The sequence below is a fragment of the Lontra canadensis genome, unplaced genomic scaffold (genome assembly GCF_010015895.1).
Source record: "Lontra canadensis isolate GAN:19392208 unplaced genomic scaffold, GSC_riverotter_1.0 scaffold53, whole genome shotgun sequence".
Classification (NCBI taxonomy): Eukaryota; Metazoa; Chordata; class Mammalia; order Carnivora; family Mustelidae; genus Lontra; species Lontra canadensis.
In genome coordinates, this window is record NW_022631047.1 from 13,572,853 (window position 1) to 13,586,596 (window position 13,744).

The 13,744-nt window shown below is 38.6% G+C and overlaps 1 protein-coding gene across 1 annotated transcript in view; it reads right to left on the reverse strand.

The window, feature by feature from the left end:
• The window catches only part of KDM5A (lysine demethylase 5A), a 93,486-nt gene that overhangs the window by 18,809 nt on the left and 60,933 nt on the right, over nucleotides 1-13,744 (reverse strand). Inside the window, exons 19-24 of the mRNA XM_032874917.1 lie at nucleotides 11,891-12,246; nucleotides 7,487-7,625; nucleotides 4,296-4,475; nucleotides 3,559-3,714; nucleotides 1,293-1,844; nucleotides 778-921 (exon numbers count right to left, since the gene is read on the reverse strand). Of these exons, the coding sequence (XP_032730808.1) occupies nucleotides 778-921; nucleotides 1,293-1,844; nucleotides 3,559-3,714; nucleotides 4,296-4,475; nucleotides 7,487-7,625; nucleotides 11,891-12,246 (1,527 nt within the window). The remainder of the gene's footprint in view (nucleotides 1-777; nucleotides 922-1,292; nucleotides 1,845-3,558; nucleotides 3,715-4,295; nucleotides 4,476-7,486; nucleotides 7,626-11,890; nucleotides 12,247-13,744) is intronic.

The window sequence follows — 13,744 nt, forward strand, 5'->3', positions numbered from 1 at the left end:
CAGGGAGCCCAATGCAGGACTTGATCCCAGGACTCTGAGATTATGACCTGAGCCGAAGACAGACATTTAACAACTGAGCCACCCAGGAACCCAACCTTTCTCATTTTTAAAATAAGCAATTACTAGGTTGCAAGAAAGAGCTTCTCGGGAGAGAAACAGCTACTACTGTTGCATATCCTCCTTTCTGATGCGCAATTCTGCACATACATGCATTTGCAAAATATAAACTGTGATATGGATGGACAGTTTCAGTAAAGGGAAATCAATATGCCCTAAAAGGAAATGATCACATGAGTATGTGAAAGGGTATGCCAGCCACACATACAAAAGATCCATGACAGACTTTCCTTCATTAAACATATATTTTCCTAAGTAATGATTTTCCTGATTCAGTGATGATTCAGTGGTGATTACAAGACACTACATGCAAATGAAGTAATCCAACAACATAAAGCACAAATTAAGTGCTATGATAACTAGGATCAATGACTGAAGCTTTCATTAATCTTTCAGTAATCTAAATGCATGATTTTTCTAGTCCCTTTAGGCCACAAGGAGTTACAAGGTAAAGAAAATAAACACAGATTTTTTTTAAAAAACTCCATCCTTTAAAAAAATTGTTTTATCAGTCTGTATTCTGCAGGGCTTAGAAAAAAATGCTATCACCACAAACGCAGGATAAATAGACTAGCTTTCTCTTCTACTTTCAGGCTTCAAACATCAGTGTTCAGTAGTTTTAACAAGCCCAGTGATCAGGTATGCCTGTCCATTAATTACCTTCATGTCATAGCCATATGTCTCCCGGATATCTTCATCAGAATCTGTTTCTTCATCATCATAGTCCATTGTTTGTCGAGGGGAAGAAGATACACTGCTCACCACCCGGTTAAAAGCAGACTGCTGGAAACTAGGTAAGTGTCCCTAAACAACAAATAATTCCAACATGAACAGAGGGAAAAGCTAAATAAACAAGGGTAATTAATGTGCACTTAAGAACACCTAAATGTAATGAACTTGCAAGGTGACCAACAGAATTCAACAGTTAGTACAGATCAAATTATTTGGTTATGATGCCAAGGTCCGTCTCAATGGTATTTCCAGGTTAATGATTCACTAAAATGACCTAGGTATATACCCGAAGAAAATTCTGTAGGCGTATACAGAAAGATGTTATGGATAACATAGCTGCTGGCAACTTATGTTTTCCTAGTCAGCTGGTAAAATATATTTGATTTACAATTTATACACATAATCTCATGAAATAAAAAAAAGAAAGAAAACCCTAAACTTGCCTGTAAGTCTGGATTAGCAGCTGCTTTTTGGAGTTCTGCACTGATGATCTTTTCAGTCTTTTCTCGAGCTGCCTGCTCCACCATGCGCTGGCTCAACACAGACAGTTTGGCTAGGGCAGAGGACAGTTCATCTGTGGCTAGGGCCTGCCGTGCTCTATCTTGCCAACTCATAGCTCGTTCTGTCAAACACTGCAGGGCCTCTCCTTCAGGCAAACGTACAGGCAACTTCTGAAGAGATACCAGGAGTGAAAGAATAGTCTCTAACCTCGGCCTTCGAGACCGCATACAAAGAGGGCAAAGGAATTTTACTTCTTTAGCCTGCCAGCTAGACCCTTTTTTCTGGGAACCTGATTTAGGAAGGGGAACACAGCTGTTATGGAACCAGTCTTTGCAGAGCTCACACTGTAGCATAAACCCACTGGCCGTCTTGCGGCAAATGCAAAATTTTACTTCTTCTATACGGTCCACCATTGTCATCTTGGCTAGGTTGGCTGCTCTGAGGGAATGCATGGCTTCAATCTCTTTTTGCTCCCGTTCTTTGAAAACTGCCACCTGTACACAACAAACATTTAAGAGTCACTGAAAAATAGTGCAAAAATGCCAAATCCTCAGATCTGAGAGATCATCTCCACACTCTGCCCTCATTATGACAAGCACTGTCGTTAACAAACAAACAAACAAACATTTATCAATCATTTCCTGTAATTTGGGTGCAAACATTCCTCATCTGTGAAATGGGCGAAGTGCTGCCATAGTTGGCAATTTCTATCCGCAGAGTACCGAGAACTCTTCTGTAGGGCACAGTACAAAGATAATCTGTGTTAGAGTTAAGCAACCTAAGCACAAAGCCTGGCTCTTGTACTTACAGATGGTTGGTCTGGGGCACAAGTTTCCCAAATTTCAGTTTTCTGAAACAGGAGGATACCAACCAACCCCATTTTGTTGTTTTGAGGATTAAATAAGGTAACACATGAAAGTGCCTAACTTGGCGCCTCGAACAAGGTTAACACCCAATAAATATTACTTCTCATCCCCTTGTAATTCCTTCCTTGGAGATGACTTCTACACAAATCAATTTTTATTTCTTTCTCAACAGCTTCTCCAATTCACGCAGAAGTAGAATAACAAAGTCTGATGGCCAAATATAACAAGGTTTTACGTAATTCATTTAAAAAAATAAGTGAAAGTAAACAAAATTTAATTATCATGAACACTGCCAATGCATTTTCTTTTTTAAACTGATAGCACTGAAACAATTTTGAAATAATTTCCAGTTCTATTCATCTGACAGGACTGACTTGATAGGCAGGCTCCCTAATAAATCATTTCCACTGGCCTCAAAACAGGATCATTTGAGGGTGCCTGGGTGGCTAAGTCAGTTTAGCATCCAGCTCTTGGTTTCAGCTCAGGTTGTGGTCTTGGGGTCCAGGGATCGAACTCCACATCAGGCTCCCTGTTATGCCGGAGAGTCTGCTTCCCTGCACTCTCTCCCTCTGTCCCTCCCCCTGCTCATGCGCTCTCTCACTCAAATAAATACATCTTAAAAAAAAAAACAAAAAACCCAGGGTCATATGTAGGCAGAAACATCATATCAAGTAACTTAATGCATGCAATTCCCTACTGTTAAATAGGCCCAAACTCGTTTTTTATTTCTCTTTATATCCTCGGGCTCCTAAGTCATCTTCACACATTCCTCCTCCTCTCCAAAAACACCCATCATTCTAATTAGTTACAAGTATTTTCTTGAGCATTCACTATACTGTGAATGAGACTAAGAGAAGGGAGATATTTTAAATAGCAGCTGGTATCATTAAATGGATATAATTCCTTTTAAAAGCACAGTATTAAATGTCATAAAATGCTGTTAAATTCTAACCCGGTAATCATATTCCTAAGAGCCAAGTATATGAAAATAATCTGAAAAAAGGAAAAGACTTTATAAAGAAGTTCACTTTATATTATCCATAATAGCAAACAGTAATAATGTATTTGATGTATCAGAAAAGTGTTCAATAAATTATGGACAATCTGATGGAATATTAGACAACTATTAAAACAATAAACAAGAACAGAAATATGGAAAAGACAGTTTCACAGGGAATGAGCAGACTAATAAACTTGGATTATAAATATATAAAAATGAAATATTCTACTATAAAGCCAAAGATAAAAGTAAAAATAGTTAACATAAAACCAGCGAATCTAATAGCTTTAAAGAATTCTGTATTCACGATGCAGACTCAGAATGCATTACATAACTTCTTACCACCATAGCTGTATCTCTGGTTTCCTCCAATCCTTCCTCCAGATCACTCAGAGGCTCAAGGTCCAGATCCTTTTCTTTTTCTATTAGTTCTTTTACTTTTTTCCTCCTGTTTTTACCACTCCCATATATACCAATGTCAGTCCGGGGACTCAGCACCTACAAAAATAAAACCAAACACTGAGTTCTGGCTTTTAAAAAAATCTTAAAACTGAAAATAATAAAAAGGAACCATTTACTGACCACTCATCTTGTCCTAGGCACTTTCTTATGTACATTCTACGCACACCTAATGCAATCCTCACAACCACCTTCTTTTATAGGTGTATCACCTGTATTTTACAAACTGGGGAAACGAAGGCTCAGAAAGGAAACAACTTGCCCAAGGACACAGGGTTAGCAATTAGAGAGCCAGTTCTCAACACGAAGTACCTTACTCCAAAGCCTATGCTCTTTAACTACTAGGGCGTCCCGACTGCTCAAGATGAAAAGGGTAACACATATAAGATATTACAAGGACAGAATCCATTAGTAACAGAGATAAGATCCAGGCTGATTCCTTTTTCTGGATGCAGTACAAGATGAACTGCAGATAAGTCTGCCTAAGGCAACAGATTTCCAGTCAACATTTGGTATCACTTAATAAGAATCACTTATAAAACCATGACCAGATAAATTGAAAACAACCTTCACAAATGAAACTCCTACCTAAGGGTATTAAATTACTAACTGTTCTTTACCTGCAACAAGGTATGGCTAGAATTCTTCTTAAGGAAGGTCCTCCCAGTCCGTTCTCTCCATGCCCGAGCAGCTGCCACTTGTGATTCCACCTGGGGTAACGCGTCCAGACGCACAGGGATAGGTCGCCCTTTAGCAGATAAGCTCTCCAGCTGCTCTAAGTAAGCATAGTTGCTGCCACTCTGAAACACAAAAGTGCATTCTCACATGACTTGCACTTTCTTATGGGGTCTAGTAATATTGGTCAGAAGTTCTTACAAAGAATTTAGTGTTGAGTTTTTTTTTTATTAAATGTTGTTCTTTAAACCTAGTTCTATCTCTTGAACTAATAGAGCTTCCAATGTCCTTTTTAAAAAGTCTGAAAATTCATGCTGTTAAAGATTTCTATTAATCAACGAGGGAGCCAGTCAAGAAGTAAAAATCAGTTCAAAAGATAATCTAAAGAAAAGACACATAGGGGCATCTGGGTGGCTCCACTGGTTGAGCATATGACACTTAGTTTCAGCTCAGGTCATGATCTCCTGGTAGGAGATCAGGCTCCACGTCCAGCTCCCTGCTCAGCAGGAAGTCTGCTTCCCCTCTCCTCCTGTGACCCTCCCCCATTCACACACACTCTCTAAAATAAATAAATAAATCTTAAAAAAAAAAAGAAATTTATAAATACAATCAGGAAATTTGCTAACAGATGGAAGCATATTTAATATCATATAGGACAATTCATCTTCTCTACCATGAAGAAATCAATTGTTTCATTATAAATGTAATTGTCTTTCTACGGACACAATTCATTTGTATTACTATAATTTTTCAATAACTGACGAAGTTGTAAAATAGCCTGGTCAAAAAAAAATCCACAGCATGCACTCACAGAATAAGATGATCCTGGAGAGTTCTCCAGAAAACTTCCAGTACTCCACTAAAAGGACACCCATAATTTCTTTTGCCTATTTCAAAGGCTTTCAAACTTTTCCAATGACTACAGAGCAGTATTTTAGTGCTGATAACCACCTCCATTTTATGTTATATAAATACAGATGAGAACAGGTATTTGCCTAAGTCACAATGGTTTAATATCTCCATATAATCAAATTACTGTTTTTAGAACTATTACTGCTTTAAGTTTACTAAAGAAATCATTATAAAGAGGTGAGAGGGTTAACAAGTGATCCATTTCAAGGACGTGGCAAGAACACCTGCAGTGGGTCGGCAGCCAGCAGGCAGTACTTCAGAGTCACACCTTAGACTGGATGAAATCTCCAGGCAGAGCCCAAGAAACTATATACATGCCCTTAACATTCATTGTTACTAAGAAGCCCTGAATGAGGGAAAGGCATAGTTACATGCTATAAACAGACATTGCAATAAAAGGTTATTTCCTATGTTAACTGACTCATTGGCCTATAAATTCATTTTGAAAGTTATACTGAAACATTTGGAAAAACAGGCAAAATACTTAAGTGATTTTTTTTTTTTTTAAGTAGGCTCCACACCCAGTGTGGGGCTTGAACTCACAATCCCGAGATCAAAAGCCACATGCTCCACCAACTGAGCCAACCAGGCACCCCAACTTAAGTGAATCTTCAGTAATGATAATGGGAAGGTTCTAGCCCTAAGTGATATTACAATGGCATAATTAAATCACTGTGGTACTAGGATTAAAGAATAGACAGGTAAATGAAAGAGAAAAGAAAGCTCAAATAGATACAGCTGAGAAATACCATGTTTACTGCTATCCCTTCTTGTACCTAACTATAGCCATTTGACTACGAAAGACCTTCTGGCTAAGGCTTGACTTAGCCTGTTCCCAAGCTCTGTATCTTACAGAGTATGCCTGTCAACAGAAGTTGTCCACTTACTTAGATCTTATGAGTCAAGTCTTCCCACTGAAGGGAGGGCTTGGTGGAGGACAAGTCCTTCAAAATTACAGAGGAAACACAAGACAGCCATCTTGTAGACTTGGACCTACAGTCATAAATTAACAGCCAACTAAGGGTTATCAAATATTTGAGGACAACCAACCTCCTGAAATGGGTTAAAGATGAAACAGAGAATGGGGTGCCTAAGTGGCTCAGTGGGTTAAGCCTCTGCCTTAGGCTCAGGTCATGATCTTGGGGTCCTGGGATCGAGGCCTGCATCGGGCTCTCTGCTAAGCAGGGAGCCTGCTTCCCCCCGCCTGCCTCTCTGCCTACTTGTGATCTCTGTCAAATAAATGAAAAAATCTTAAAAAAAAAAAAAAAAAGATGAAACAGAGGAGCTGTCCTGATGAAAACAAAGATAATTTTTTTTTCTCCCAATATTTTTTAAATTCAAGTTAGTTAACATATAATATAGTACTGGTTTCAGGAGTAGAATTTAGTGATTCATCACTTACAGAGAACACCCAGTGCTCACCACAACCCATGCCCTCCTTAATGTCCATCATCCATTTAGCCTATCCCCCTATCCACCCATCTCCCCTCCAGCAATCCTTAGTTTGGAAAATACAGATAATTTTAACAATAGTATACAAAGAGCAGAGCTAAGAAGCTCCCAGAAAGAGTTAACTGAAAATAAACTAAAACAGAAGTCATTAGAACTTGACACCTAGAGTATGTTCTTTCTTGGGACAGCAGAGAGTTGGTTTCCTTTTCTTTGGATATAGTTCTACAATAAAGAGTACATACAAAAAAAAAAAAAAGTATATACATACTCAACACTGAAATGCTGCAAGGTTTTTGTAATTCAGGAGGTATGTTATATATTGTTTTAAATTAAAATATATAATACATGTCTTTCTGAGTGCCTGGGTACTATCTTTACACCCTCCCCTCACATTTCTACTCCCAAACACCTAGAATAATATCTATTATAAGTGCTATGGTGTTCAGTAAATTTTAATTTCATTTTCTTTTTTCTGCCTATTTTAAAATTTATTTGCACACATGGCAAAGATTCAAAGAATACAGCAGGGAATAAACTCCCTATTGCTAAGAGTTAAATAAATAACTAATTCCGTCATCTTTCATAGCAGGGAGTCGAGAGAAACAAATAACATTTAAATAGGTAATATTTATTCTGAATGACAGAATCAGATGGAAGAACAACTGAATTTTAAGTAGCATTATTTTATTATGGTTATTCTATTTTAAAGAATTAAAGGCTTAAAGGATTCATCTGTGAGATAGCCATTACCCAAATCATAGAGGCTCCTTACCTGAATAGCTTCCACTTTAGCTGTCCATTCTCGAGCTTTTTGTAATGCTTCTTTCAGGGACAATACATTGGGTAGAAAGGCTGGAATGTTTTTGGCTTCATTAACTATGCTTTCTAAACTTGCCACACTGTGCCGTGGTCTTAAAAAAAACACAAAGACAGGGCAGATGCATAAGGAAAAGTCAAAATGCTACCAACATTTAAATAACATTTTAGAACATGCAGAGAAATTTCATATATATGATTTCATTTAGTTCTTATCACAATCCTGTAAGGGAGGCAAACCAGCTATTACTTTAATTTCCAATTTACAAATAAGAAAACCTTAACTCAAAAATCAATTTTTTCCCAAAATCATTTAATACAGTGAATGGCACAGCTCAAACACTGATTCAGAATGAGTCTCAGACACCTTACTCTTTCCACTACACTAAATTGCATCTATGTGGGACGCCTGGGTGGCTCAGTTGGTTGGACAACTGCCTTCAGCCCAGGTCATGATCCCGGAGTCCCGGAATCGAGTCCCGCATCGGGTTCCCAGCTCCACGGGGAGTCTGCTTCTCTCTCTGCCCTTCTCCTCACTCATGCTCTCTCTCACTGTCTCTCTCTCAAATAAATAAATAAAATCTTTTAAAAAAATAAATAAATAAAATAAATTGCATCTATGTTAGTTCTCCACAATATCTGAAATTGTCAGAGATCTGTGTCAGACAGCAGTGTGGAAAGCAACAGTCTAGGAGTCCAGGAATAGTCTCTAAGTCCAGGAATTAATTCAACCACATTCAATACCACCTAGTTAAAAGATGAATAAAATAGACCTTATCCTCAATGAATCAGAATACAAGGTAAGAATTAAACTTGTACTGGGGACAAAGAGCAAATCATTTTAGGCTCACCACTATGGGAAGTTGTGATTAATTCTGCTTAAAGGAGCTGAGACAGGCTTTGAGCCGAAGCTTAAAAAAGAAGTGTGATTTTCTCAAGTGAAAGGTTAAAGGAAAAAAAAAAAAACCCAGGAATATAATGAACAAAGACATGAAGAAATGTTTTAAAATAAGTTAAAGGTCCAGGAACGCCTGGCTGGCTTATTGCGTACAGCATGTAGCTCTTGATCTCAGGGTCATGAGTTCAAGTACCACTTGGTGGGGAGGTAGAGATTATATCTATTTTTTAATTTAAAAACTAAAATCTTAAAAAAAAAAAAATAGTCCAGTGTGAGGATGGGAGTGAGGTAGGAGCAGGAGTAAGAGCAAGAAGTAGGGGAATTTTGACAGGAAAGAAAGTTGCAAACAGATATAAGAGATTTTGAGAGCCATGAATTTCGCCATGGAAGCAATAGGAAGCTACTGAGGGTGGGAACAGTTTCATTATCCATGAATCCTACCATGTGCTAGGCACCGTGCTAGGTTCTGGAGAGTATTAATACACAGGAGTGACAGAGTGACAGAGTGTCAGAGCCCTTGTCTCATTAAACATTTTAATCTTGTGGTGTCAGAGGGGGATTATTCATAGTGTTGTTAAGATGCTATCAAAATATAATAGCAGGGGGACCTAAACTGACTTGGCAGGTGATGGAAGGATTCCCAGAAGTGACGTCTAAGCTTTCTTAGCCTTTCTGAATAGGAGTGAGTCAGGAAAGCTGGGACCAGAAGCTGGGTAGAAGTATACCACAGGGAATGGGGAGAAGGGAAGAGTGTTCCAGGGGAGAAAATGAGCACATGCAAAGGCCCAGAGACAAGAAAGAACATGGCATGTCTGAGGAAAGCAGGGTGATCACTACGCTTGAAACACAGAATGCAAAGGAAGAATAGCAAGGGATGAGGCTAGATCCTTAAGCAAAGGGCTAGATTACAAGATGGCCTTATGAATTAGATGAAGGACTCTAAATGTCATCCCCAGGGGAATGGGAAACAGTGAAGGGCTCTAAGCAAGGGAGTGAAAAAAACTACACCTGTATTTTAAGAAAATACTAGTTGCAGTGTAGAGAATGGGTGAGAGCAGGGTGAGGTCCCAGAGCCTGTGGCTATGATTTAGGCCAACTATGACAGTACCCCAAAGAAGAATGAAAGTGAAAAACATCAAGGAAATATAATCAACGTGACTTGGTAGTTAACGAAGGTTGAGGGTATGGAAATGGAAAGGAAAGGTCAAAGGTAATTTCCAAAGCTTGTTTAAAGGAGAAAAACAATGGTTTAATTCAAAGGAAAAAGGAGCAAAGGACGAGATGACGGGAAAGAGTTAATGAATCCAATTTTGGATATGGGGAATCTGAGGTACCAACAAGACATCCAATGGAATAGGCAGACAGTATCTATGAAAAATATCAATGTTATAGATAAAAATTTGGAGTTAATCAGCACACAGATGGCCAATGGAGCCAGAAAATAAGAAGAAATTTCCAGGGAGATGTACAGAGTGAAAAAATAAGTGGTCTAGGCCAGAATCTTGAGGAAAGACATTATTCAAGAGGCAGGCAGAGAAGGCCAAAAGCAGAGGAGGAGGATACTGAGAAAACAGTCGTCAGGAATTAACCAATCCAAAAGGCCAAGAACACTGTAGATGTGTTTCAGAAATCTAACTTTGACAAAAGTTAGAAAACAAAAAAGATTCCACTTTCCACTCTCCCCACCAAGCCCTCTCCCCTATTTTCTTACTAATTTTATTTTCTTCGTGACACTAATTATCTGAAGTTCATTCAAACATTCATTCACTCACTTATTCACCTGTCTCTCCCCACTAGAATGTTGGCTCTATTGTACAGCAGGGACTTTGTGGGTCTTTTCCCCTACTATCTCTATTGCACTTAGAAATAGTACTTGGCATGTAGTAGGTACTCCATAAACACTGAATTGCAAAGATTAAGGGAAAATACAAGAACACCATACCTAGGTCAGTGACAATGGAGTTGAAGAAGACAGATACGAGAGACATTTTACAGGTGAGCTCCTTAAAACTTAGTGACTGGTAAATGTGGAAAATGAGAGGAAAAAAGTCTTCAAATACTACTATCAACAAAATCTCATTCTGCAGACTACACTAAGCTGCATGAGGTGTATCAAATCAGGTTTGCATTCCAGTTATTTAGCTTTTCCCATTTACTACACTCCTGGAACTGCCATGAATAATTTGAAGGTTTCAAACGGGAAAAGCTATGGATACATTTTAGTATGTATTCCCCATGACAACTAGACAGCAAAATATCCAGCAAAAATATATCCAGCCTTTTCTCGGTTAAACAAAACTGTGTCCGTTATATAACACAGCTCAAATCTATTTATTTATTTATCATCTCTCTGGAGGTCTTACAATGGACTTTTTTTTTTTTTTTAAGATTTTATTTGCCAGAGAGAACGAGAGAGAGAGAGAGCAAGCTTGAGCAGGGGGCAGCAGGCAAAGGGAGAAGGAGACTTCCCGCTGAGCAGGGAGACCAATGTGGAACTCAATCAAGGACCCTGGGATCACAACCTGAGCCAAAGGCAGATGGTTTACTGACTGAGCTACCCAGGTGTCCCAACACAGCTCAAATTTAAAGCCTTTTCCACTTCATTCCGAAGTCTTCGGGTACTTAAGTACTTTGCCAGCCACTTATTTTTGTTGCAGTTGACAGGGAAAGCTGTGTTATTTACTAACTATGGGCTTTAAGTATGCCAGGTTCCTCATCCTCACAAGAGAAATTATAGATCTTAATTTAGATCTTAATTTTAGCTGAAGAAATACTTTCATAAAGAACATTACAGTCTAATTAGTTGATACACAATCAAGTATGGTGAATGCTTTACTGAAATCTTGCAAATCCGATGAGGGTACCAATGCTAATGCAACTGTGTAATGGTCTCCTGTCTTTCTTGCTTCCCCTTTCCCACTACTTTCCTACATAAATCCTTACTCAAATAAAGCCCATTTAACTTTTGTCGCCTAACACACCCTATATATTCTTTAAACTTAATAGCTTGATCTTTCTTACTCCCCTTCCACTCAACCCCACTCACGCTTCAAAGCTTTACCTAAGTTCTTTGTTTTCTCTCAAGCTTCTCTCCTGACCACCAAAGCTAAAAATGACCTCTCCTCCTCTGAATTCCTATAGCATTTTTCTGTACCTTTCCGTTAACAATAACATATTGCAGTGAGCATTACATTTCTTAGCTCTGAACTATAGTATAGGTAATGGGAAGGTTCTAAACAAAATACTATTTTGTTTCACTTAAACTACTTAGCAAAGTACTCTGCACAAACATGCACACAATATTTGAAACTGTTTATATGCAGACTTATTTGATAATTTAGTGACTGGTCAGCAAAGGCATAAAACATCTAACTAAATATTTAATGAAACAGATACTTATGTTCCTCCTTCAGTTCTACCTTAGTTATTAAAGAGGCAACAGTCATCAATATATGTGTTCACCTTGCCTGTAGGCAGACCTTAGCCTTTTCTTCCCATCGCTCAGAGACTGTAAGGAGCTCCTGTAGTTCAGCCATTGCCTTCTCCACGGCATGGTGGGGGGCCAACCCCACCCCAGAGTCTATCAGTTTCTTCATGACATCCAAAGTGACCTGTTGTGGATCTGACAGGGTCAGTCTTACTTCATCCAACCATCGAGCCTGCTGTAGTTCCTGCTTTAGTCGGGCTAATTCAGGTAGCTCCACATAGAGACTAGAGCCCATGTCTATCAACATCTGAAGTTTGGAAGAATCCGGGGTTTCATCCATCATGGCCTCTTGAGCACGTTCATGAAACTCTTCCACATCATCCAGGAGATTCTGAAAAAGTAAAAAAAATAAAAATAAAAACAAATTTAAAAGATACAAAATGAGTATGGAATAGATGTAAGTTCAGGCAAACTATCAAATTCTAGACTAATAATTCTAATCCAATAATCCAATAGCACCAGATATACTAGTTAAGAACATAATTATGCTTCTCTGTAATTACTTACACACTTACTTTTAAAATATGATTAATTCATTCAAACAATATTTAATGACTGCAGACTACGATGCAGCCACTGTTCTAAGCACACAGCACTGAAACAAACTGAAGTCCTTGTCTTCAAGGAACATATACACAGTCAGACACTGCATATAAAATATTTCAGTTAATTTTAAGTGCTGTGAAAATAAAACAGGGCAACACAATACAGAATGACCAGAGAGGCGGGCATATTACTTTGCAACGGTGGTCACAGGAAACAGATGAACTGACACTAAAATGAGGAGCTAGAGGTGAGAACCATATGAAGACCTTAGGAGGAAGAGCAGTTCGGGCCAGGCGGATAATAACTGCACAACCTTTCACAGAGAAATGTCTTGCTCTAAAGTGGATGATGGGAAGCAAAGGGGAGAAATGCAGTTTAAAAATAAGCAGAGTTCAGATTACATAATGCCATACAGATTAGGAGTTTAGATTTCATTCCAATGGTTTTGGGGAAGCACTGGAGAATTTTAACCACAGAGAAGTGATATGATTTGATTTACATTTTACATGGATCACACTGGCTACCAAATGAAAAATAAACTGTCAGGGACAAGAGAAGAGAAAGGGAGAGGAGTTAAGAGGCTATTACTGTAATCCAAGGGGCAGAATCTAGCAGTTCAGAGCACAGTTTAAGCAATGGAGATGATGGCAAATGGTTCACTTTCGGAAACATTCTGAATATTCACACTTGTTTAGAGACTGGATGTGGGCTATAAGGGAAATAAAGGAATCAAGGATTTGATTCACTAAAAGGCTTTTAAGATGCCTTTTAGTCATAGGCAGAGGGATACAACTCGATAAGCAGAGTACACAACTGGATGTACAAGCCAGTAGGAGAGAACAAAAGCATTGAGAGCTGGTGATCTGGGGATCAATAAGATACAGGTGATATTAATGTCACTGAACAAGTAAGATGTCAGGATCTAAAAAAAGAGCTGAGACTCCTAATATACTCCAACACTTAGAAGTCAAGCCAAGGAGAAAACAAATGACAAAGAACACCAAAAAGAAGGAACTGTGAATGAGGGAAGAAAAACGGAACGTGTGATGATGTCACAGATATTTAGAGAAGAAAGTTCTCTCAGGAAGGAAAGAGTGGTCAACTACTAAATGCTCCCACAACATAGAATAACAGCAGAAACACAACTGATACTGGAATTTGCACGCGGATAACACCCCCCCCCTTTTTTTTTTAAGATTTTATTTATTTGACAGAGAGAGAGTGCACACAAGCAGGGGGAGTAGCAGGCAGAGGAAAAGTGAGAAGCAGGCTTCCTGCTGAGC